The sequence below is a fragment of the Folsomia candida genome, unplaced genomic scaffold (genome assembly GCF_002217175.1).
Source record: "Folsomia candida strain VU population unplaced genomic scaffold, ASM221717v1 Fcan01_Sc022, whole genome shotgun sequence".
Lineage (NCBI taxonomy): Eukaryota > Metazoa > Arthropoda > Collembola > Entomobryomorpha > Isotomidae > Folsomia > Folsomia candida.
In genome coordinates this window covers 98,820-121,943 of record NW_019091214.1, presented here as the reverse complement: position 1 = coordinate 121,943, position 23,124 = coordinate 98,820, and the positions used below count along the sequence as shown (strand labels likewise).

The 23,124-nt window shown below is 35.5% G+C and overlaps 1 protein-coding gene and 1 long non-coding RNA gene across 2 annotated transcripts in view; one reads left to right on the top strand and one right to left on the bottom strand.

The window, feature by feature from the left end:
- Positions 1-6,039: 6,039 nt before the first annotated feature.
- LOC118438499 lies at positions 6,040-17,405 on the top strand. The gene is made up of 4 exons (XR_004836860.1): positions 6,040-6,309; positions 9,109-9,210; positions 9,308-9,384; positions 17,301-17,405. It is a non-coding gene; the product is annotated as an uncharacterized LOC118438499 (long non-coding RNA).
- LOC110858816 (neuroligin-1) overlaps positions 16,809-23,124 on the bottom strand; it is a 79,369-nt gene continuing 73,053 nt past the window's right edge. Inside the window, exons 11-13 of the mRNA XM_035858933.1 lie at positions 19,777-20,104; positions 18,198-18,660; positions 16,809-17,625 (exon numbers count right to left, since the gene is read on the bottom strand). Coding sequence (XP_035714826.1) covers positions 17,297-17,625; positions 18,198-18,660; positions 19,777-20,104 — 1,120 coding nt within the window. The 3' untranslated portion in view covers positions 16,809-17,296. The remainder of the gene's footprint in view (positions 17,626-18,197; positions 18,661-19,776; positions 20,105-23,124) is intronic.

Below are 23,124 nucleotides of genomic sequence, written 5' to 3'. Positions count from 1 at the left end.
TTCTGCCCAGCTCTTCCACCTCTGCAAATGCTTCAATCAATGACTGACTCTTGCCAATTTTGTAATTGAAGAATCTAGCCATGGTATGTTGCTTGTTAAGCGAGCTTGAATCTGAATTGATGCTTTTCAGCTTGTCAAACATTGCTTTTGATGTAGCGCAGTCATAAATATGATTTGTTTGAGTGGCACTGAGAGTGGAGACAATGATGGATTGTGCTTGTATATCCTTCTTATCCCATGCTGGCTGTTGTGCTTCATCTGCAGGTCGTTGGGTAGTGCCGTTGACCACTTCCCACAGGTCATGTGACTTGAGAAGTAAAGTTATCTGAAGTCTCCACCTCGCGTAATTGGTGTCGTCTAGCTTGACAATGTGCGTAACATCTATTCTTTTGATTGTTGATGTCATCTTGTCGTTGTGGAGTAGGGAAAGCAGAAGCGAAAAACAGAAATAGACTTGTTACCTTCTCTTTGCCTAATAAAGAGCAGTAGAATCGAAAAAGGTCGAGATTTGGTAGACGGGAACTCAGGATTTGGGTAGAGTGGTCGTCCTCAATAAAACTCGTCCTCGGGGAAGGTTCAGCTTCGGGTAGAGCCAAAGGGTTGATGTCTCTTGTCCAAACAATGGTCCAATTCACGGCACACTTTTACAGGCTTACTCCGTCCAGACTGGCACTGGGCAGTGGAGACTTACTGCTATTATTAACTGATGAATTGACCTTTTCACTTCACAACAATAACACTGATCTACTTCAGGTTATCAAGTGTTGAACAGGAAACAGTTCTTCTCGTTGTGAGACTTTAACAGACTCTGAGACTGGGGCACTTTTGAGACACTCAATGAGGCAGGTTGAGACCAACAATATGAATCATACAAACTAACGGCTTTGCTACCATGAAAGTAAAAATGATCTCGCTGAAAGATATTTTTAGACTGATAGTGATTTTTATTAAACAACTTGGTTTTAAGGTTTTGACAGTACATAGGAGACATTCATACATATGTAATAATATGTGGTCAGAAGTGACCATACAAACTACGCAGAGTTATGCTCAAACGAAGTGTCCCTTCTAATGAGGCATAAAAACAAAAAGGACCGTTTTAATCCCTTGTCCTGGGAAAAAGGTTGGAAAATGCTCAGCCCTCATAAAAGTCGACAAACTTAAAAATTGATAAATATGGAAAACTTTGTTAACATGCATATTTTAACATGTAACCTTCAAGCTTTATAAAATATTATGTCCCGAACTTTCCAAAAATCGATCGTTGAATCTGTGTAACCATTTGTAACCGGATTCGTCTTCTTATATAATCTTTCCAAATTTATAGAAAAATTTATCAAAATGAAGCCATGTTAGTATACTATGAAAGATGCCAAGGTTGCATAATTTTTTTAAAACTGCTACATTTTAACGCTTTTAAGTATTATTTAATAAGTTGGCAAACGGAATTATAAACAAAGGTTTAATTCTTGGGTTATTGGTCCTGTTGAAATTATGACATTAAAATTTATGCATTTTGTAAAGTTTACATGGTTACACGTATCCGAATTAACTGCACGAAAACCTCTTCACAATTACAAGTTTGGTAATAGTATAGTCCGGCAGATTTCTTGTAATCGATTTCTTGGAATTTCCGAGAACGGTGTAGCATAAACGAACTCGTTTTTTACAGGTGATACATATTGTTAGAAGTTCGAATATGGTTTGACAATATACATCATTATTTCAAACAACTTGATCTTCTACGCCAATCCTATCTAAGAAATTACTTAACATTAATTTCTGTAATAAGAATTAGAAGCAGCGTCAAAGTTACACGAAATAACGACACACTGAAAATGTATTTTTTTAAAATTATACAGTTTGCAAAACAGGCCTCTAGAAGTAGTGGTCTAATCCAAAATTATTGTTGGAATTTTTCCAGTGACATTTGACCAAATTTTAACTTTTTGACAAAAATTAAAATTCTTCAAAAATTTACATTTTATCTCAAAACTGGTTAAGAATTTAATAGCGATCAGAACAGTTAAATTTTGTAAAATGTTATTTAAAAAAAAACTGCGTCAAACTTTATGCGAAGCTTTGAACTCATTTGCTGACTTATTAAAAAATATTAATTCTTCCGGAGATAATTCAGATGTAACAGCATCAAGTAAATGACATCAAGTAAATCACTTCAAGTAATTCCATTAATTTTTCAATGGATACATTGTTCTTAAATTAGTTAAATTTTAATTGCGGTGGTGAAAGTCTTATGTAATCAGCCAATGCAGTAATGTTGTTGGAAGCATGGCATGATATCTGCGCAAGACTTTATTTACATAGCTGATGTTATTTACTCAATGATGAAAAGCATAAAGTCTGAAACATGCAGGTTTCACTTCAGTCAGAAAAAACAGATTGTTAATTAGAATAAAATCATAAGTTTCCCGCAAGAAAAACGTTATATTAAAAAAAACCTCGTCAACTTTCACCCTGATTAATTCCATGCAATTTGTAAACAGAAATCTTTGCTATTTTCCTCTTGTAATAACGATGTCGATTCATCACATTTTTCTGGTATATATAAACTCGCGTTCCTTCCGTGATTTCGGGTGAGTAGTGCTCCCAGCTTCTCATTCGGTATAAAATAAAACCGTGAAAAACGTTAGGAGGGTGTTTGTAACCCGCAAGTTTTGTAAAAATTACACTGAGAATAAAATGTAAGCAAATTGCTACTGGGCGGTGTCTATATATGACCTCACCGGTTTGGTAGCGATTTTCTACGGAATTGTAGTATATTTGCTACCACATTTTGACTAACCGTAACAGCGAGATAATGAAATGCTACAAGATGGTAGCAAATTTACTACAATTCTGTAGCAAATCGTTACCAAACCGGTGAGGTCATATATAGACACCGCCCAGTAGCAATTTGCTAACATTTTATTCTCAGTGTACGGTGCAAATGTTCAAAAATTCAAGAGGCTAGTTTCCTTTAATGGATATTCTGTATCGCGCTAGGAAAAATTTGTGACCTGATTTGTCTTCGTAATCTTTACGAATTTATGGAAAAATTTATCAAAAGAAGCAGTAACGTGAGATTTATATAGGGTCAGTGCGGGTTAGTGTGGCCACTTTTTTCCAAATCTGAGTTCTTCAGTGAAACAAAAATGGTTGCGGGTCAAAAATACCTATTTATAGCATCGTGTATCATTATCTAACTATTTGGGTGTAGTTTATGACCAAAAAAAGTTTAAAAATATAATTGGAAGTAATATTTATCAATTATTCAAAATCAAAAAACAGTGTCCACACTAACCCCACCAAATGGGGTTAGTGTGGCCAGGGGAAGGGTTAGTGTGGACATGTATATATTTTTGTGCACACATGTTTCGCATTAAAATGCTTTTCGAATTTAAAGACACCAAGCCATGTTGTATGTCACTCAGTTCGATTAGAATATTTCCACCACACCTACACCCTCTGGGGGTGTGGTTTCCAAATTTTGGTTAATCAGTCGAAATCATATCGGCTGAGAGAAATGACATACGTACTACATCGCTTGGTTCTTTAAATTATTAGGGTCGCTGAAAACCACACCCACTGGGGGTGTGGTCTCATATTTTAATTTTTATGTCGAGATTCTTTCAAGGGGATAAGAACAATTAAGTATCATGTGACATATTTCCGTTAAAGCCGAAAAGGCGCTGAGGACCACACCCACTGGGGGGTGTGGTTGCGAAATTTGTATTATTCGTTTAAGGTTCCCTCATAGAGCTGAAAGAAGCAACATATTACATCGCTTGGCATTGTTAATGTCAAAAAGTCAAAAACATTACAAAATACACCCCCTTGGGAGTGTGGTTGCTACATTTTAGTTATCTAATCGGGATTCCCTTATCTACCTGAGAAAAATGATATGTCACAAACAATGGTTTGGCTAAAATATAAGTCAAACACTAACTTATCACTACTGGCCACACTTACCCCTCAATTCATAATATTGGAGGGTTAGTGTGGACACCAATTTTTTAATTGACTGGGCAGCTACTTTATTTAAACATTAATGTACAAATATAATATGGGTGCATATTGTGTTGAGTAAAATTAAATATAATGCTGGCCTTCCTTAACATCTATGAAATCCAAATTTAAACATCGCCTGATCATATTGATCCGAAAATGTTTTTAATTAGGAAATTTTGATGGCACTAATTTTGTGAGATAATTAATTTTCCGAGATCTCCAAATTTATAATTTAGAACAAGAAGGAGTTGTAGTTTGATGTGAATTTTTTTGTTTTTGAAAAATTCGTGGTTTTACCATAGAAAAATCGTTTGGCCACAATTGCCTCGTGGCCACACTAACCCGCATCGACCCTACTATGAAACAGCAAAATTGGAATTGGACATGTTATATTCAAAATTGCTACATTTTGACGCTTGTAAATATTATTTACTTAATAAATTTACAAGAAGAATTATCAATAAAGATGAAAATTAATTATAGGGGGTCATTATTATTTGTGATGAAATTATATCGTTCGTATCTCGAAATTTGTGAATTTGTAACCTTTACGCGGTTGCAAGATTCCGAATGAACTTTATGAAAACCAGTTTAAATACTATTGGCAATCTAGTATAATAAACTCGGGATTTTTTGGTATTAAAGTTATTCCGCACCGTTAAAATTTGCTACCAATATGGTAAAACTTTAATACCGAGCTAGTACTACATGGTATAAATTATCAGTGCCACTTTAGTAGAGTTGTATATAAATACGGCTTGGTCTTATTGTAATTCTGGATTTCCAAGAGTGAATCCACAAAATAGTCCAGTTTGAATTTTTTCAGCATTCCATCGAACACTTTGTGAAAAGAAGAAAGTAAAAAAAATTGCAAGTGGTAAAAACCTCGCTCACTTTCTCCACTTCACTTTCACCCCGTTTCTCATCCAATTTTTTTGTAATGGTTTCGCCTGAATGGGGCAATACTTCACTCACTCAGATTCAGATCCAAAGCTTATTCATAACATCCACGGAATCATTCATCTTCCCCGTAACAATTCGAACGGGACCCAGTGTGAAGAATGTGCCCGATTTTTTGGGAGTTTATGCATTCTCGACGTTATGTGAAACAACCCTCAAATCAGTCATACACACTACACCTCTTTCTTGCAAATGAAATATTCAATGTTAAAAACTTTAAACTTCGCAAGTGTGAAACATGTGGGCCTACTAATAAAATTATGAAGCAAAGAAATTTTTTATTAGAAAATTTCACAAAATAATTAAGTTCCATGGTTATGTGTGGGCAAGACTTGAACACGAGGAATACATCAAATCTAATCAACCTAAATTTGATATTGAGTATTAAGTAAAATGTTCATGTCGATTCATTTATAAACTAGTAGAAGAGATTACTAAAGTTATAATGCAATATTTTAATACCAGTTTGACATTTAATTAGTGTGATACAATCCCCAAATTCCCGATAATTATACTCTGAGGTTAGACAACTCTAACTCTTGTAATATTTATGTCTTTTGTGAAGCGAAAAAGCAAAAGTATTCATGTTGTTGGAATTTTATAAAATCACCATTTATAAAATCAGAGAGAAAATATCAACCAACAGGTTCACTTCAAGTTTTGACGAAGCTTAATCTGCAGTCTGTGCTACTTAATTTGTTAGTCGTTGTATTTCCTGTCTCAAAAGTGGATGGTATTCTGGCTGGGATGAAAAATCAGTTAGCACATAACGCATCTTCACCTGCGATATATGGTGGTATTATCTCGATATATGGTGTAGTAGATTTATTGGAATTTGCTGATTTTCAGATGGCCGTGAGGTTACGCGATGGGCATTAAAACTAGTCGCTCATCGGTGGTGGTGTCGTTGAGTAAAGTTTTCAAACTGAACTGAATTTCGTATATTATTTAAGTTTTCAAACTGTGAATTTCGTATATTATTTAATTTTACTAGTATTAATTGGGAAGTGGTACGCGAAGTGGGTGTGGTCGCCTGTTACACACGATCTTATCGCGACATTGCCCTGGAAATTGTGCAGTTTGGCGTATGATACAATCCACTCGCGCCAGTGAGCAAAATAGTCATCTTGGGGGTAAAGGGGTGTGGTTGACATAAGTGAAAAATAACAAATATAACTTATGATTCAGAAATTCAAAACCAATTTTATTAAGCATGTATCTTCCCCTTGATCTAATTAGTCCTTTCGACCTGTAATTTACAAATTTTTATACGTGGCGTTTAATTCTCGCATGAAAATGCAATGAGGCAATTCACCCTGTCATTGGCAAGATGTAAAATGGGTAATTGTTTAAAAGTAATTTATTAAATTGTAAAATATAGAGACGCCTTTGACCAAGTTTACAAAAATTTTCACCATATTTTAATTTGATTTCATTTTTTAACCTGCAAGAACACTAAACTTCTCTTATTGCAAATCAAATAAGTTCGGAAATTGATCAACTTGGGTAACATTTATCTTGGACATGAATTTGTTTTGCCGATCTGTGACTCATAAATAAATAGATGGATTAAATTACATAACGTCAGTTCAGTTCAAAAATTTTATGTTTGATTTGTTGTGCTTTTTCGTGGAATTTTTTAGAATTATGAATTTGGGCAAAAAATGTGGCTTGTTTTTCTGTCAGGGATTTTTAAAATACTTTATTATTACCTACCTACGCTATTTATTTACCGGAATCTCGGTGATCAAGGGCCTTCCACAGGGTACGTACCGGTACGTACAACACAATATGCTCAACGTTCTAAATTACTCGTCAATCCGACAGAATTTCCACATTGGGATGAAGTCAAGGAGTTCATGGGTCTGGTTCATTTCATTCTGCTAGAACTCCAAATTGAGAATTAGTTGCGAGTTCAAATCCCAGCATTATTTGCAAAAGTGCACAATCCCAGACAGAGACCACTCGACCAACAAGCCATGGCTGAAATTGAATGGAGTTAAACTTGTACTTATCATTTGTGCAAGCTAAAAATATGGATAAATTAAGTATATCTTATTCCGCCTTTCTGACTAATATGCTATTAGAGTTTATTTTCCAACTTTTGCCAAATTTGCAACATTTGAAACCTTTCGATTTCAGAGTTTTCATCGCAACGTGACCACGCCTGCAGCCACCTATTTGGCGGATTTGTTCCCGAGTTCGGTCAAGTATGAAAATTTTGAACTGATTTGTTGTGGCAGATTGAACGTGGTGGTGGTGAGGTCAGGGGTAACCAGGCGGGTCACGTGGTACGTGAAGTGGGTGTGGTCGCGTGGTACGTGAAGTGGGTGTGGTCGCGTATTACATTGCGATCACATTGACACATTGCGCTGGAAATTGTGCAGTTTGGCGGATAATAGCATCCGCCCTGCCGCCTGTGCAAAATAATCATCTTGGCTGTACAGGGGAGTAGTTGACAAAAGTGAAAAATAAAAAATACAACTTTTAAATCAGAAAACTCAAGACCAATTTTAAACAAGGCTGCTTCTTTCACTTATCTATTAGTCTTTTCGTCCTATAATTTGCCAATTTTTATACGCGGCGTCTAATTTTCGCATGAAAATAAAATGAGACAATTCACTCAATCATTGGCAATTTGTTGTTTTTAAAAATAATTTTACAACTTTAACAAAACAGAAAGATCTGAACAAGTTTACAAAAATTTGTCAGCTAATTTAATTTAATTTTTTAACCTGGGCAAAGACTAAACTTATCTGTTTTGGAAATAAAATAAGTTGAGAAACATAATTAACTTGGATGACATGGAATTTATCTTGACGATATCGAAGTTTGTTCACTCAAAGAGAATTTGTTTTGCCGATCTGTGGAATTATTAATCGAGGTGAAGGATTAAATTAAATAAGATCAACTAATGCAATTTTATTTTTAATTCGCTGGACCTTTTCGTGAACTTATTGTTAGAATTGTATTGGACACTTTTAGCAAAAAAATGGCTTGTATTTTTGCTCTCTGTCTGGGATGTGCTTCTATATTTTTATCCTTACTTACGCTATTTACCGGAATCTCGGTCTAGTAGGGCCTACAGGCCAGGAAGGGTCTGTTCATTGTAATGTTAATCCTAGATTGGACCTTAGGTATGACAACGCGTCATTTGTCACTCGTGAATGCCATGCCGTCGGCAGGTATTCCCACAGTGGGGTAGTTCAGCAATTATTTTTTAATATATATTTTTTTTCATTATTTAATTTTTGGAATACTTTGGCAACAGGCAATCAAGCTTCTGACTAATACGATATATAAATTTATTTTTCACGGTTGTCAAATTTGGAATATCCGCGAAATAACATTTTGCAGGAAAGTTATGAAATATTTATTGGCAAATTTAAATCTGAAATCTTTTAGTTGTGGAAGCTGATCTCTAGATTTGTAGATGGAATGTAAAACAAGAGGACTTGAGTACGCTCTATTTATTGTTATATTTCGATTTCAAATTTTCATACCAAGATAATCAAGTTATTTGTTACCACAGAGTAGTACGTAAAAATGTGGTTTTTATTTTTGTATGGTTTTTATTTAGCAAAAAATATTTCGCAAAGTAAATATTTCCTAAATTAGTTATGTGACGCGAGATAAGGCGTTGCCTATAGGGAGCCGGTCATAATTCGTTACCTCATCACCACACAATTACTATAAGAAAAATAAAACAAAAAATGAAAACAATGAAATACGAACAATCATTCCTCCTGCACTTTTCCCACCATTGTTGGAGAAAATTGAACGTGTGGAAAAATCAGGAATACGGAAATGCTGTGAAATCAGGAGAAGAGAAAGAAATAAGTTTTTCGTGAAGTTCTGTGAGAACGAAATTAGATTTATTGCTTTCTTTATTATCGACACGGAGGCTTCGATTCAATTCAACTTTCTCCCCGCGATCTGGGCCGTGCAGAAAGATGGTCAGATTTTCTCTTTGTCTGGCAGCAGTTCGAAATTTGTTTATGGAAGTTGAATAAAAATTCTTGTTAATAATTGTTTTCGAAATTGTGTACCAATAGCGGAATATTTTCAAGATTTTCTCTGAAATTGCTTACCTTGCGAATGATAATGTAAGATAACAAAACCAACTTTGACAATTTTTAGGCTTCACCGCGTTGCAAATTTGGCCTCCAAAATTCAAATTTGTAATTGACAATTGCCCATGAAGTTCAAACTTGAGAAGCTACGCGAAGGTATCTCTTGGAGGTTGGTACAAAATTTTACCATCATTGACATATTACCACAATTCAGTAATAAATCATCACCTCCGTCCCCATAATTGTTTAACCCCATTTATTACCAGAAAATCACAGCATCACTTCTGCACGTCCTTTGGTCCGTTGGTCTCGACTGCTTTATGCTCACTCACGTAGAAGACAAGTAAGTGAAAATCACCCATTTTACAATTTACACCTGCCCATCGATCAGACAGATCTGCTTTCCTCCAAATCTGATTTCATCCACGGGGTAAAAATAAGTGAAAGTGGGTGCAAATGTCTACTAGTCGATCCTACCATACGCACCACACCCATCAAATCCATCAAGACATTAATTCCAGAAAAAAATCGAGTGAAGTCCAAATATCTAGTTCGTACAAATTTTCTGGGAAATTTTTCACGACTAATTTACACGGGATGTTAAATTGATGTATTTTTACAGTAATTCATTGTTCAACTTTAATACCAATATCGTTAGTTTACTAATCTGGAAGTAACAATTCAGTGGTTAGATACGACACGTGGTTTGGAATAAGTGTGTTTTAAATCATGAAATGCAATAATTTTTTTTTCTTCAAATGGTATAATCAAAATGAAATGCAGTTTTTTAAATATTGATTATTTAGCATTTTTTGTGTCTATTTGTGACAAAAAATTACAGCAAGGATTCGCGACTAAAATCTATGTTCAATTTGAGCAGCAAGATTACTTCTTAAATTCATGGGTTAGAATAAATTTAGAACTTACGCAACTTAGTTGCGTACTTATAGTGAACTAAGCTTGGAGAAATCTCAGCTCTCTTTATTACGCAAATGTTTACAAAATGTATGTCCAACAACCATCCACGTAATTTTTCTCAATGCCTGGCAAATAAATAATAATGTTTAAAAGCGACTGCGCAAAAATAAAACTAATTAGGAGTAATTTTATACACAGATACAACTCTCCAGGATTTATGCCACGTGGTCGCCATTCGATTAATATTATGCACTGTTAGAAATCTGGTATACTCACTCAGGTATTGCTCTCGGTATTAAAGTTGCTACCGCTCGATATTAAAATTATACCGATCCGTAAAAATTTGCGACCGATTTAGCATAACGAGCTATCACTGCACTGTATTGCTAATTAATGCCACTTTGGTAGAGTCACACCTGAATACTGTTTGACATTATTTTAATATTGGATTTCTGATATTATGCCATGTCCGAAATTCCGGACATTTATGCAATACTACTCTAAAGTAGTGCCGATTAAAATTTGCATTTTACTAGGATACATAAGCCCAAGTTATTTAATTTCCTCATTGTTTTCTTATTTTGCATCCCATATAAAACTAACTTTAAACTGTAGTTACGAACGCCCAAACCAATTCGAAGTCAAATCACGCAGTTAATTCGAGTGGTTGAATTTGAAATGGCCCAAAAAAACGATAATTCCTTCCTCTTGTCGGTTTTAATTGCTTGAACAGATCTCGCACGTCACCACGCACGACACGAGAGAGTAATAATTGTGAGATTTAAAACTTTTAGTTGTCGTCGATCTCTGGGTGACGCGACGGATGTGCAATTTCTGTTGAAATTTTGGTGCAAGAAGTCGAAGAAGTGCATCAGCTCGACATGGAAAATAATGGTTGTCTTGACATTGGTGATTTAAGCATGTGGGGAAAGTACAGTGTTCCGTGGTTAAAAATAATTCATTATTATCGTAAATATTTTTACCCTGCAGAAATTTTGAAAATTAACATGATTTGTATAGTTTTACATCCAGTAATTATATTTTTAATTAATTCAATTGAAGTTTAACATTTTTTAGATTAAATTATTGAAGGTTAAATTATTGATTAAATTATTATTAAATTATTGATGATTCAAATATTTTTATTCGTTTGTTAAGTTTTAAATTGTTTTTATAATGCAATTTTAGTTCATGTTCGGTGTGGGTTATATTACTTTTGTGTCAAATTTTGCTGTTAAAGGTCTGTCCAGAATTTGATAGATTTCGAGAGAATATTTTCTGCAGACAAAATCCTGCATACCAAAGGTTGATTTCTAACGTGGTGACGAATTTGACGTTGAATAACCCCGAAACGGTTTGTCGTAGCGGGTCAAAATTTTGAACAGAGGAGCATGTTATCCTCAGATAGTTGTGTGCAAAAATTCAACTCTCTACTTTCAAAAATGCCTCCCCCACAGCCCCCAGAAGTTGAAACACTCATTTTTACTGTTTCCAAACTCGGTCTAAAAAATTCGGTCTCCGCAGAAAAATTTTTGTTTTCAAGTATCCGACCCCAAATAAGTTCATTTGACTTAGGGTCGGTACGGGTTAGTGTGGCCACGAGGCAATTGTGGCCAAACGATTTTTCTATGGTAAAACCACGAATTTTTAAAAAACAAAAAATTTAACATCAAACTACAACTCCTTCTTGTTCTGAACAATAAATTTGGAGAACTCGGAAAATTCATTATCTCACAAAATTAGTGCGATCAAAATTTCATAATTAAAAACCTTTTCGGATCAATTAAATCAGGTGATGTTTAAATTTGGATTTCATAGACATTAAGTAATGCCAGCATTATAATTAATTTTACTCAACATAATATGCGCCCATATTATATTTGTACATTAATGTTTTAATAAAGTAGCTGTCCAGTCAATTAAAAAATTGGTGTCCACACTAACCCTCCAATATTATGAATTGAGGGGTAAGTGTGGCCAGTAGTGATAGATTAGTGTTGGACTTATATTTTAGCCAAACCATTATTTGTGACATATCATTTTTCTCAGGTAGATAAGGGAATCTCGATTAAATAGCTAAAATGTAGCAACCACACCCCCAAGTGGGTGTATTTTTCGATGTTTTTGACTTTTTCATACTAAAAAACCAGGCGACGTAATATGTTGTTCGTATCAGCTCTGGAGGGAAAGAATTATACGAACAATAAAAATTTGGCAACCACACCCCCGGTGAGTGTGGTCCTCAACGCCTTTCCGGCTTTCACGAAATTATTTAGTATGATATTTAATTTTTCTTATCCCCATGAAAGAATCTCACTCTTAAGTTTGAAGACACCAAGCGATGACGTACATACATCATTTCTCTCAGCAGTTAAGATTTCCACTGAATAACTAAAATTTGGAAACCACGCCCCCAGAGGGTGTGGGTGTGGTGGAAATCTTGTTATCGAACTGGGTGACATACCACATGGCTTGGTGTCTTTAAATTCGAAAAGCATTTTAATCCAAATCATGTGTGCATTAACGTATATACATGTCGACACTAATCCTTCCACTGGCCACACTAACCCCATTTGGTAGGGTTAGTGTGGACACTGTTTTTTGATTTTGAATAATTGATAAATAATACTTCCAATTATATTTTTTAACTTTTTTTGGTCATAAACTACAGCCAAATAGTTAAATAGAAATACACGATGTTCTAAATAGGTATTTTTGACTCGCAACCATTTTTGTTTCACTGCAGAACCCAAAGTTGGAAAAAAGTGGCCACACTAACCCGCACTGACCCTATATCGGGGGATTGTACAGGTATTTCACTATTCGAAATGATTTTTATCCCCAATCTAGCTTCAAAGCAGTTGGCATTATCTTGGGTTAACTTTGCCGTCTGGGAAGACGCCCCGTCATGATGAAAAATCACCTTAATTATTTTTTTTACCTTGCAATTTAGGAAAATGTTATTCTAAAAGTGGTTTCAGAACACGATCCACATAATACTTCGAAGATTTATTCACTTTTTGGGGGACTTTGATAAGTGGGAGGACACCACGACCCGACATTCCACCCACGACCATCAACTGTTTAAAAAAGTTCTCCTTACAAATAAGCACCAACTTGCGTGAATTGTTTTCGGCATTTGTCGTGTAGTAAGCTCTTCGAACCTAATTAGTAACTTATAGACAAATTAGTGCGTCGTCAAATGTCACGAATAACTCACTCTGATTCCTTCACAGAAAATTCGAATAATTTTTTTTGTCAACACGGGCGCCATTTTTTTCCTGCTTTTCGGTCAGCTGATGCACACGACTTTTCCGACCAAGTCGTTTCTTCAAAATGTTAATTTAGCTTTTCACTGAACGCTTAGATATCCCAACCGTACGGGAAATTTCCTTTTGGATCGGTCGATTGTCTTTGGAGGTCAATAGGTCAATTTTCCTATGCACGGTCGGAATTTACACTTTTTTTGCCTTCTTTCAGGGGGTGGTGGTTGCCCTTTACTCAAAATTTATCGCTTTTCACCTATATTTTTCAATACCTTATTGATTGCAGATTTCTAAACTGTTTTCCATTCACTTTTAAAATGCTTAGTAGTTCGGTTGTATGAGCATTTAAGTTTGGAAACAGTAAAAATGAGTGTTTCAACTTCTGGGGGCTGTGGGGGAGGCATTTTTGAAAGTAGAGAATTGAATTTTTGCACACCCCCATCTGAGGATAACATGCTCCCCTGTTCAAAATTTTGACCCGCTACGACAAACCGTTCCGGGGTTATTCAACGACAAATTCGTCACCACGTTAAAAATCAACCTTTGGTATTTTAATTCGCGCAAAAACGTACTAGGGCAAGGATTATGGGAACCCGATCACTTGGACTTTGGTCCTATAAGTGGTCAAAAACCTGTTCCAGAAGTCCAAAATTTGTGTAGAATACTGTACATATATATTGCCTTCTAGATCCTGAACAAATAAGACTTAAGTCCATTTTCCATCTCGCATTGAATGTTTTTCTTCACGCCCGCCGTTAATGCTTTTCTGGAAGACTTTGCTAATTTATTGCTCATTTTTTCTCCCCCCGGAACCGAAATTTTCTTGAAGTATCGACTGTTTCTCGAAGCTGGGAGTATGGCTTCTTACATACAGCCAAAATTTTTTTTATTGAGTGGAGAGGAGGGGTGTATGTGGGATTTACATTTTTCAGTATAAAGTTGAATTTTTTTCGATTTCATCTTTCATAGTTGTTGCACTGTGGATTAGTCCAAGGTCGGTCCAAAAAATTACATTTTATATTTTATGATACACCTTGATGAAAGGAATCAGACGGTGTATCACACAATTCTGAAAATCAACTTGTGTCGCTATACAGCCCGCTTGAACGCAAAGGTCCGAAACTTGCCCAAATTGACCGAACGCCAGCCAAACCTGAGATTTTTTGAGAAATTTCGAAAAAAGTTTTAATTTCTGTTCGGTTTTCAGTTGACAGATATATTTCTCATGAAAAAATTGCCTTCCCGGAGTTTATGTCACGTTTTTAAGGACGTAGGACTCGTCGTTAGTGACCAATTTTTTTGGTGAGATTTTTTCTTCGGTTTCCGTATGTTTTCTTGGCGGTTTATTTGCATACACTTTGACCCCCATTTTATAGGCCCTAATATGATACAAGTGGTTTGTATTAATCTTTGACCTCATGGCCGCATAAGGCACCGACGTGGATGGATAATTTTCAAAAAACGATTCAATCGTTTCTAACTTTTGAGGGGTCGATATAATGGTTTTTTCAAATGGTAGTCATTTAAAGCTTACATTTTCGGATTCTCCATACTTTTTTATGTATGTCTCAATTTTTTTACGCCCACCCCCTTCTCCTTTGAAATGTAGTCAAGCCTTAATCGAGTCGTTGTCAATCAAATTCTGGCACTTGTGTGCAACCCGTTTCGCGAGTTCCTCGCTTTGATATGCTGTAGGAAATTTGTTTTTTATCGCAAACGTTTGAAATTTTGGACTGAAGCAGTTAGATATACACTCTTAAAAAAATCAATAACCGTTGGTATTGATACGTGACTCTACCGCGTGGTATTGATCCGGTATTGAATTAATACTACGTAGTAAAAAATGTAATACCAATTAGTATTAAAATTATTACTATGAGGTATAATTTCAATACTGGTTCTATACCAATATGGTATAACCGTTTAATACCAAAGCGGTAGAGTCACGTATCAATACCGTTAGGTTTTTTTCAATACCAAGTTTTTAAGAGTGTATCTTGAATGCTGCCCAAAAAATTCAGATTCAAAAACCTACTTTTTGACTACTTTCCCGCCAAAATACGAAGTGATGGGGTTCCCATAATCCTTGCCCTAACTGTGCAAAGTTCTGAAGAATTGCGTGCGCACGTTACTTCTGTGCACCATGATTCTGTAGAAAGTGGATGTTTAATATTCGTTTGAAACAAAATAAATGATGAAATTTAAATCTAAATCATTTGGCTTGCACCATGATTTTCTTCATTTCCGGTTTCCTAAACCCTACATCCTTCTGCCTTGATTTTCTTCTCTAACGTTTTGAGTAGTCATCCATCTGGAGTAATAAGAAGTCCCTCGTGATCACTTTAAAGTTGGGCTGCCATTTCCGAACCTGTGGCTTTCCCTGAGACGCGAGGAGGCAGTGATAAAACTGAAAGTTGAGTACAAATGATCCCGACCAGATTCTCGCAGCAATTATCAAAGTGCTTCCACCAGTGGTTTGGATTGCAATATGTTAACTGCACTGCATCCCACATAGTGTTTCACACTCTCAGAAATACAGACCCAAATTTGTAAAACATTTTTTACCAGGCGGTAATACCGACCTATAAAAGTTTGCCATTTCATCAAAATTTTACTATTAAAAAGATGTTTTTGTCGAAAATGTGGTTGTTATGCTTTATGTATTTTTTATAAATTAAGAATTACTCACTACCAAAAATTTGGTTACGAACTTAACAACTAAAGGAAATACTAATCGCCTTTTTGTTTTGTTACCATTCTATCTTTTTTGAGTTCTACATAACTAAAATTAAATTAAATTTTGAAATAATAAAAATTTATTATCTTTTGAGAATTGTGTATACTTTGTATCTGTTTTTATCACTTCCGTTTTACACTATTTTTTTAAAAATCAGGGTTATCTTATATTTTGCATATTTTGATTTAGTTATTTTCCTAACAAAAATTTGTGGATGTAAAATTCTCAAAATTAATTTTACACAATATTGCAAACTTGGGATTAGCACATCTATAGTTCAGACAATTATTTTCATCAAGCGGGAATACATTATTTCGTCACCAAACCTTATCAAACTGTACATTTCTTTTGGTAACAAATTTTTCATTGTTTCTTGTCGCGTTTTATGACCAATTTTTTATAACAAATTCCCAGACAACGGCATCGACAACAAAAAATAATCCCTTCACGTCTTTAAAAGTGTACTTTCTCCTTGTGTGGAATTGCACGGATCGGATTAGATTATTGTGTAAAGATTTATGAGATGGGGGCCAAAAGTCGGCGGAGAAATGTTCATTCACTCATGATCACTTTCCATCCATGTTACTGTTACGATGCAACACCACCTATTTTAAGTTATGTAATGCCTTGCAATAAAATAAATTGATAATCTCAAGTGCATGGTTTTTAATCATTCCCATTTAAAAATTACGCCATTCAGAAAATTAGCAACAAATTATAATGGAATTTTACAACCTCATTTGACAACCTACTTTTTAAAATGTGTGGTGACGAACTGCAAAACTTTCACAGAAGTGTAGATTCTATGCATATTTGTCGATTAAATTAAAAAAAGTCATCAATTTATAAATTTCACGTAAAAACATTTGTTTTATTTCATTGAGTTTTAACATACAAGTACTAAATGTATGTAACAGTTTTGCAAGTAAAAGTAGTTGCGAAACAAGGCATTTATGCGATATCACAGTATGTATAGGTCTGCTTATCGTCGGTTATATTTAGAACCTTGTTTAGTCCATAGAAGTAGACTAGATAATGATTATATTATTATACTATTACACAAGTACAATACAGGTACGGTTCAGTTATAGTGGAAATTTGTCTTCATGATCTATGGCATCAAATGGGGCAGCTCGTGCAGCTCGTTCAGTTTTATTTTTAATCTGTTACGCTTTTTCATCGAATTGTGATGGACAATTTGGACAAAGAAATTTCGCAAGCTAAATAATCTCTTAAATCGAATATTTGCTAAATGTAACCCAATGCAAGACATTCTGAGTTTTCTCGACATATTTATTGGTATATTTTGATTTTAAATTTCCTTAAATTAACATTCAGAAGGATATTTCCTGAATTTGGACCCTCTTTTTAACCGTGGACGGATTATTCGGCGTCATGTTCCGCTTCAGAACCCCGACCAAAGTTTTACTCCCGCTGTTCGGGGATGGATTTGAGGACGTGGAATTCGTCGCGGACGCCGAAGGGCTCGAGGAACAAGGCACGATGGGATTTTGAGGTTTCTGAGATAAAAAAATTCCTCCTCTTCCCGCCAACAAGGTAGATCCGCCTGATCCCCGCCGAATGTTTGAAGGTGGCGGGACGTCGCGCGGAATGAGCAGGGTTGGTCCTTCCGGTGGGGGCGAGATATCCAGCATGTTGCCACCTCAGGAAAGTAAATAAATACCTACTTATAATTTAAGTTGGTCGATTTTTGTAACCCAGTTTTTTTTATTAATTCTTAACCAACTTGCTAATTTATTTGCGATTTTTCACAATATCTTAGTTTCATAAAAAACGAATTCGCTATTTTTTAAAATTGATAGTTTTGTAGTGCCAAAAATTAACTTTATATCTAACTAATAAATAAAATTAACCTTGTGGTATCTAAAGTTTCATTTATCTCGAAAATTACGAAATTGATGCCATTTTAGAAATTTGTTGATTCGGACACTTGTTTACTCCATTTGTAAGAATTTATATTCTACGCTGTTTTCGCAATAGGAAAAATGGATCTAATTTATGCATCATAAAATTGTACATTAACTTAAATTAAATTTGGCGTTAATTTGATACAAATTGTTTTGCTGCTCTTCAATACTCGGAAATTTTTTATAAAAAATCCTAAATCAACCGATTTCACAAAATTATCTAATTTTCACACCATCAAAATTCTGTTTTTATGCAAACCTCAAAAATTGGAAATTTTATCTTTAAAACAAATGAAATATTACTCACCCACCACGACGGCGTTTTGGTTCATATACAATCTCATACTTGACCCACCTCCTCCGGATAAATTATGGTCGAATCCGTGCCTTTCTTGGTGAAAGTCGTCGCCATCTCCTAAAATGACGGCATTTGGGACGGGCTGAACGCAGTCGGGGATCGCCAAAATGTGGTTCCAGTGGTGATGGTACGTTCCCCGTTTGAGCGTCCCCCCGCCCGTGGGAGTCTCGTAGGCGAGGTGGTGACCCTGGTGACCGTGCGATGACCGAGGCAACGTCCCGCCACCGCTGTTACCCGGGTGAAAGTGGTGCTGGTGGTACTGGGACATTGAGATGGATTCGGCGGGCATGTAGACCGAGGAGGATGATAAATGAGTGGTTGGAAAGTCATTAGGGTGATGTTGCTGCGGCTGCGGGTGGTTCGGGTGGTGGTTCGAGGACGAACAACAGGCCGTCGACCAATTGTAGTCCTCCTGAAATGGAGAAATTTTAGAGTTATGTAGAAAAGAGAGAAAGTGAGGAAGACGTAAAGTGGATTTCTACTATTTTAAGGACTTTCGGAATTAAAATACTTGTATTTTTAAAGAAACTCTAGGAAAATTCAGGTCTGGCATTTTTCTAAAATATTTTGTTATTTGTTTCAATTTAAGTTTTACACATTTTAACAATTATCTGTTTTATGAAATTCTGTGTAACTTGTCGTTTACGAAGTTATAGTTTTGTATAAATTTTCGCCACTCAAAATACTTTCTCCTCATAAAATGTGCTTATTCTCCATACAAAACTAGCCACACATTAACTTTTTCTCTACCAGCTTTCACCTAATCACTGTACGAACAAAATCTGATTTACTGCAAAAAGAGGAGGATCTCGTCTTATGTAATCTCGACTCGACCTCCGCCACCCACGTTAGGAAACTATAAATAAAACGCAAACCTGGCCAAAAAAAGCTCTCCCGAAGTCGCTGACATTTTCTCCTTTCGCTTTTAATGTGCATTTAATTGATTGTACTTTTCCTGCCACGAAGACTTTCGCCTACTTTCACTTCCTCCCGCCCTTAATGACACCCGCACTTTCGCCTCGGCATAAATCACACCTTCAATTTTTGCTCCTGAAGCTAGAAAAAAGATGAATGCGTTCTAAACAATGTAGACTTAAGATGGGCTCTGGTGGCTAACAAATTTGATACCGGATGGTGACAATAATTAAATAGGCAGTAGACTCAAGCTTATTTATGTAATGCGAGGCTAGAAGGTAAAATTTTGTTCATAATTATTGACATGAAATTGTTGCGAACAGAGTATATTAATTGTTTTAGGGATAATATAAGTCTGAGCGGAACAAAATGCATACCGATGAACCGAGTTGTTGGTAACAATTTTCTACCGCTCGGTAAAATTAATAAGCACAATTCAAGTTCATAAATCTCACGCACAAACAAGTGTAAAAATATCGAATTTCGTGCAAAATTATTGCTACCGTTCGGTAACATATATTTTTATCAACAATTTATCAACTCGGTAAAACTACCAATTTTATTACCAAATCAATTATAGTGTAGTATATCGCAAAAAAGTAACTCAACTTACCTGAGCTTGCTGATACTGTTCGACTGCTCCTTTTTGAGGCGTCCCACCCCCCAAACTCCTCCCACTCTCGTCCACCTCGTCACTGTCACGTCCGCCCCCGCCGCCCTCGTTGTTGGCCGGGATGGCCCTCTTCCGGTGACACATGATGGCCGAGAAGACGACCAAATTAAGCGCGATGAGAGCGACGCCGACGGTGATGGTGACGGTGAGCGCGGTGGTGAAGTCGTACTCGGTGGTGCCCGTCATTCCAGGGGAGGAAGAGAGCGGGACCACCAATTCGCCACCACCTCCACGAATTTCCACTTCAACCTCGTTCGAATCAATTCGTCTGGGAAGGATCAAAAAGAGAAAGTTTGTCAAGATTTTACATAAAACGTGAAATAATTTTTACTCAAATTAGCATGATTTTGTCCACTTTATCAACAATTCATGAACTTGATGCGTTGAATTAGTTTTATCAATTTTATAAATTTGTTTAGTATATTTGAGTTTTAAAAATATATACAATTTTGTGAAGGTTTTGTAAAATTTTACATGACTGAAATCAAATATTTATAGTGAAAATTGAGAAGCCTAGCTTTCTGGAAAGTACAGAGTAGAAGATAATCTGCTGATCGGATATTGGAAATTGAGCGTAGGGTCACTTGCGAATTTTGCAAACCTTTTGCTTAACAACCATAGAATTTTTTCGCAAATTTATCCAACCATTATTTCGCAAGATTTTTGTCTCAAACTCATCTCCATTAAATGCTCGAATTAAACTAGGAAACCGAATTAAAATAGGATCACACAATTGTTCGTACGGATTTCCGAAATCATACTTTGCGACTCCCCTCACGATACAAGTATTTTGAGTTTCTCAATTTTCGAAATTTGTGACGATGCAGGCGTTGTTGCGTGTCGCCTAACGTAATGGGAATTCAACAAACGAGAAAGCGTCAAGATTTTAAATGTCTGGGGGAAAATTTTTCAAATTTCACAAAAATACAGTTGCACCAACATTAAATTAGATACAAATTAATTACATTCCCGTCACTTTTTTGTCACCAGTTTAATTCATTTATAAATTTGGGGGTGACTTTCCTCAAGAAAAAAATGTGTGACTTCTTTCACCAGGTGAAAGCAATCAAGACAAAAATAGAAAATAATTGAAAAAACGTGCACATCACGGAATCCTCCTCATTCTACTAACTTGATCCAATTTACTGGAAGGTGAAAGTAAATAGGAGACCAAATTTCGTCCCAATTTGATTCCGAGAGAAGGACCCACTTTGACACTAAACTAACTGGCCGACTGACCTCAGAACGTGTTCGTTCGTGTCGCAATTCCACCACCAACCCCCGAATGAGATACGATTTCTCTAAACTAAACTCACTCAATGCATCCGATTCGCATCTGGAGCATCCTTGAACAGAATTACCAAAGAATAGAAAAAAACTAGCGTTTTGAACGTTGCGCACAAAAACAACGAGAAAAACAGAATTAAATTGCGTAAAGGGAAGAATTTATCCCAAGAAATAAAAAAAACTACTTCGATAATTTTAAATTTTGAATAAACTTCATAAACTTTCTCTTTGGAAACTGAGAACATGTCTTTCGACTTGACCTCCCAAATCAGAAGGATATCTTGCCCCCCACTAAAACCCCCTAAATTTGGATACATCCTGTTTGAAGCAATCCTTTCAAATACACGAAATTCATACAAATTTCACAATTTTCTCCTAGTACATTTTCCAAATTTGAATATGTAGGAGCCATGTACCTAAAACGCCTGGAGTCTGAACATGACATAAATAAACAGACTGGCTCACAAAGTGTGTCCTGCTTTCACTCGCTGCTCTTCGCCATAACAACTGTTGGACAGCTATGGAGACATAAACTCTCCAAAATATCATAATATTCCAGTCCCTTCACATCCCAGGGGACGTGCGGAACTTATGTCGTCAATTAAATGTGCCGTTTCATTACGCTGGAAATAATTTGGTAAGATAAGGCTGAATTTATTACCAAAGCTGCAGAAATTTTGGTTGGCTAACTAATTTTTTAAGCCTCGATAAAAGAATAATAATCACTACCGAGTTGTATACGTATTTGTTAATACATTAGTAACACGTATTTCTCGCGAATTTTAAATTTGTCATCAAGTTGAGACAATTTAAATCCAGTTGGTTACAAAATATTTTCAAATTTGACAAAATTTGGTACTACTTCAATTAATTTTTGTACCAAGCCTTTTTTCGGAAAATGGTGAGAAGAAAATCCAGAAAAATTCCCACGAACCGTAAAAACTGGACCTTAAAAATGCCCCAAAATTTCATAAAAATATTTAAAAACCGGCAACTTTCAAAATTTCCCAAAAATGTTCGATTTTTTTGCAGAATTGTTGAGCAGATCATCAAAACACTGACATCCTTTATCCAGACCCCCAATCTGATGGAAAAGGCACACAAATTTCCAAAGTCCACACAAACCAGTGGACACTGAAGTCCAAAGTAAATCCAAATCTCGAGGGAGTCACAGCCTTCAGCTCTTTTTAGCTGCTTTCTCTTTGAGTTGACCATCGTCCCCGTCCGCCCACTGCCAGGCACACTCTTTGCTCTCACCGTGCAGAGAAATCTACCATTTTACACTCCAACACAATGAATCTAATCGCTCCGTCGTGTTTGGAAGAGAGAAAGTCCACTCATGAATTTAGTGTGGAAAGTGAGGCAGGGTTTCAATCGTAGAAAATTTTTTGATTTTGTACACATCAAACGAATTTTTATTAACTGGACAAGAACAGCATGCAATATAAAGATTTAGGAAATTTTACATGAAATTTTTGTGATTTAGAGTTGTTAATTATCTTGGCAATTTTGAAGTATAATTTCCGGAGTTTATAATTTAAAAAATCTAATTACTGATTTTTTAAAAAATTTTTAATATTTGTAGCGCAGGGTTGTTGATTCGGATTTATAGTTTTTTAAATTTTGAAGTTGTATGCAGTCTTGGAATAATATTTTTTATTAATTTTATAACATTATTTCAAATTATGGATAAATATTGGTTATAAGGATGATGTATTTAACTTTTAATAACGCACCAAAAATTTGAAATAATTGAAAAGATCAAATTTCACAAATTTTGTGAAGCACGATTTTCTAAGATCAGTACACATGTTAAGCAATATCACTCTTCATAAAAATTGTCTAAAAAGCCATACAAGATGCCAAAAACATTAATAAAATCTGTCTCAAAATCTACAAATACCAAATCTAAATAAACTCAAACGAGAAATAATCAAACTCACCATTATAAATCTTTCTAACAATAACAATTTCGTTCTATGGTGTCTTAATCTTAGTTAA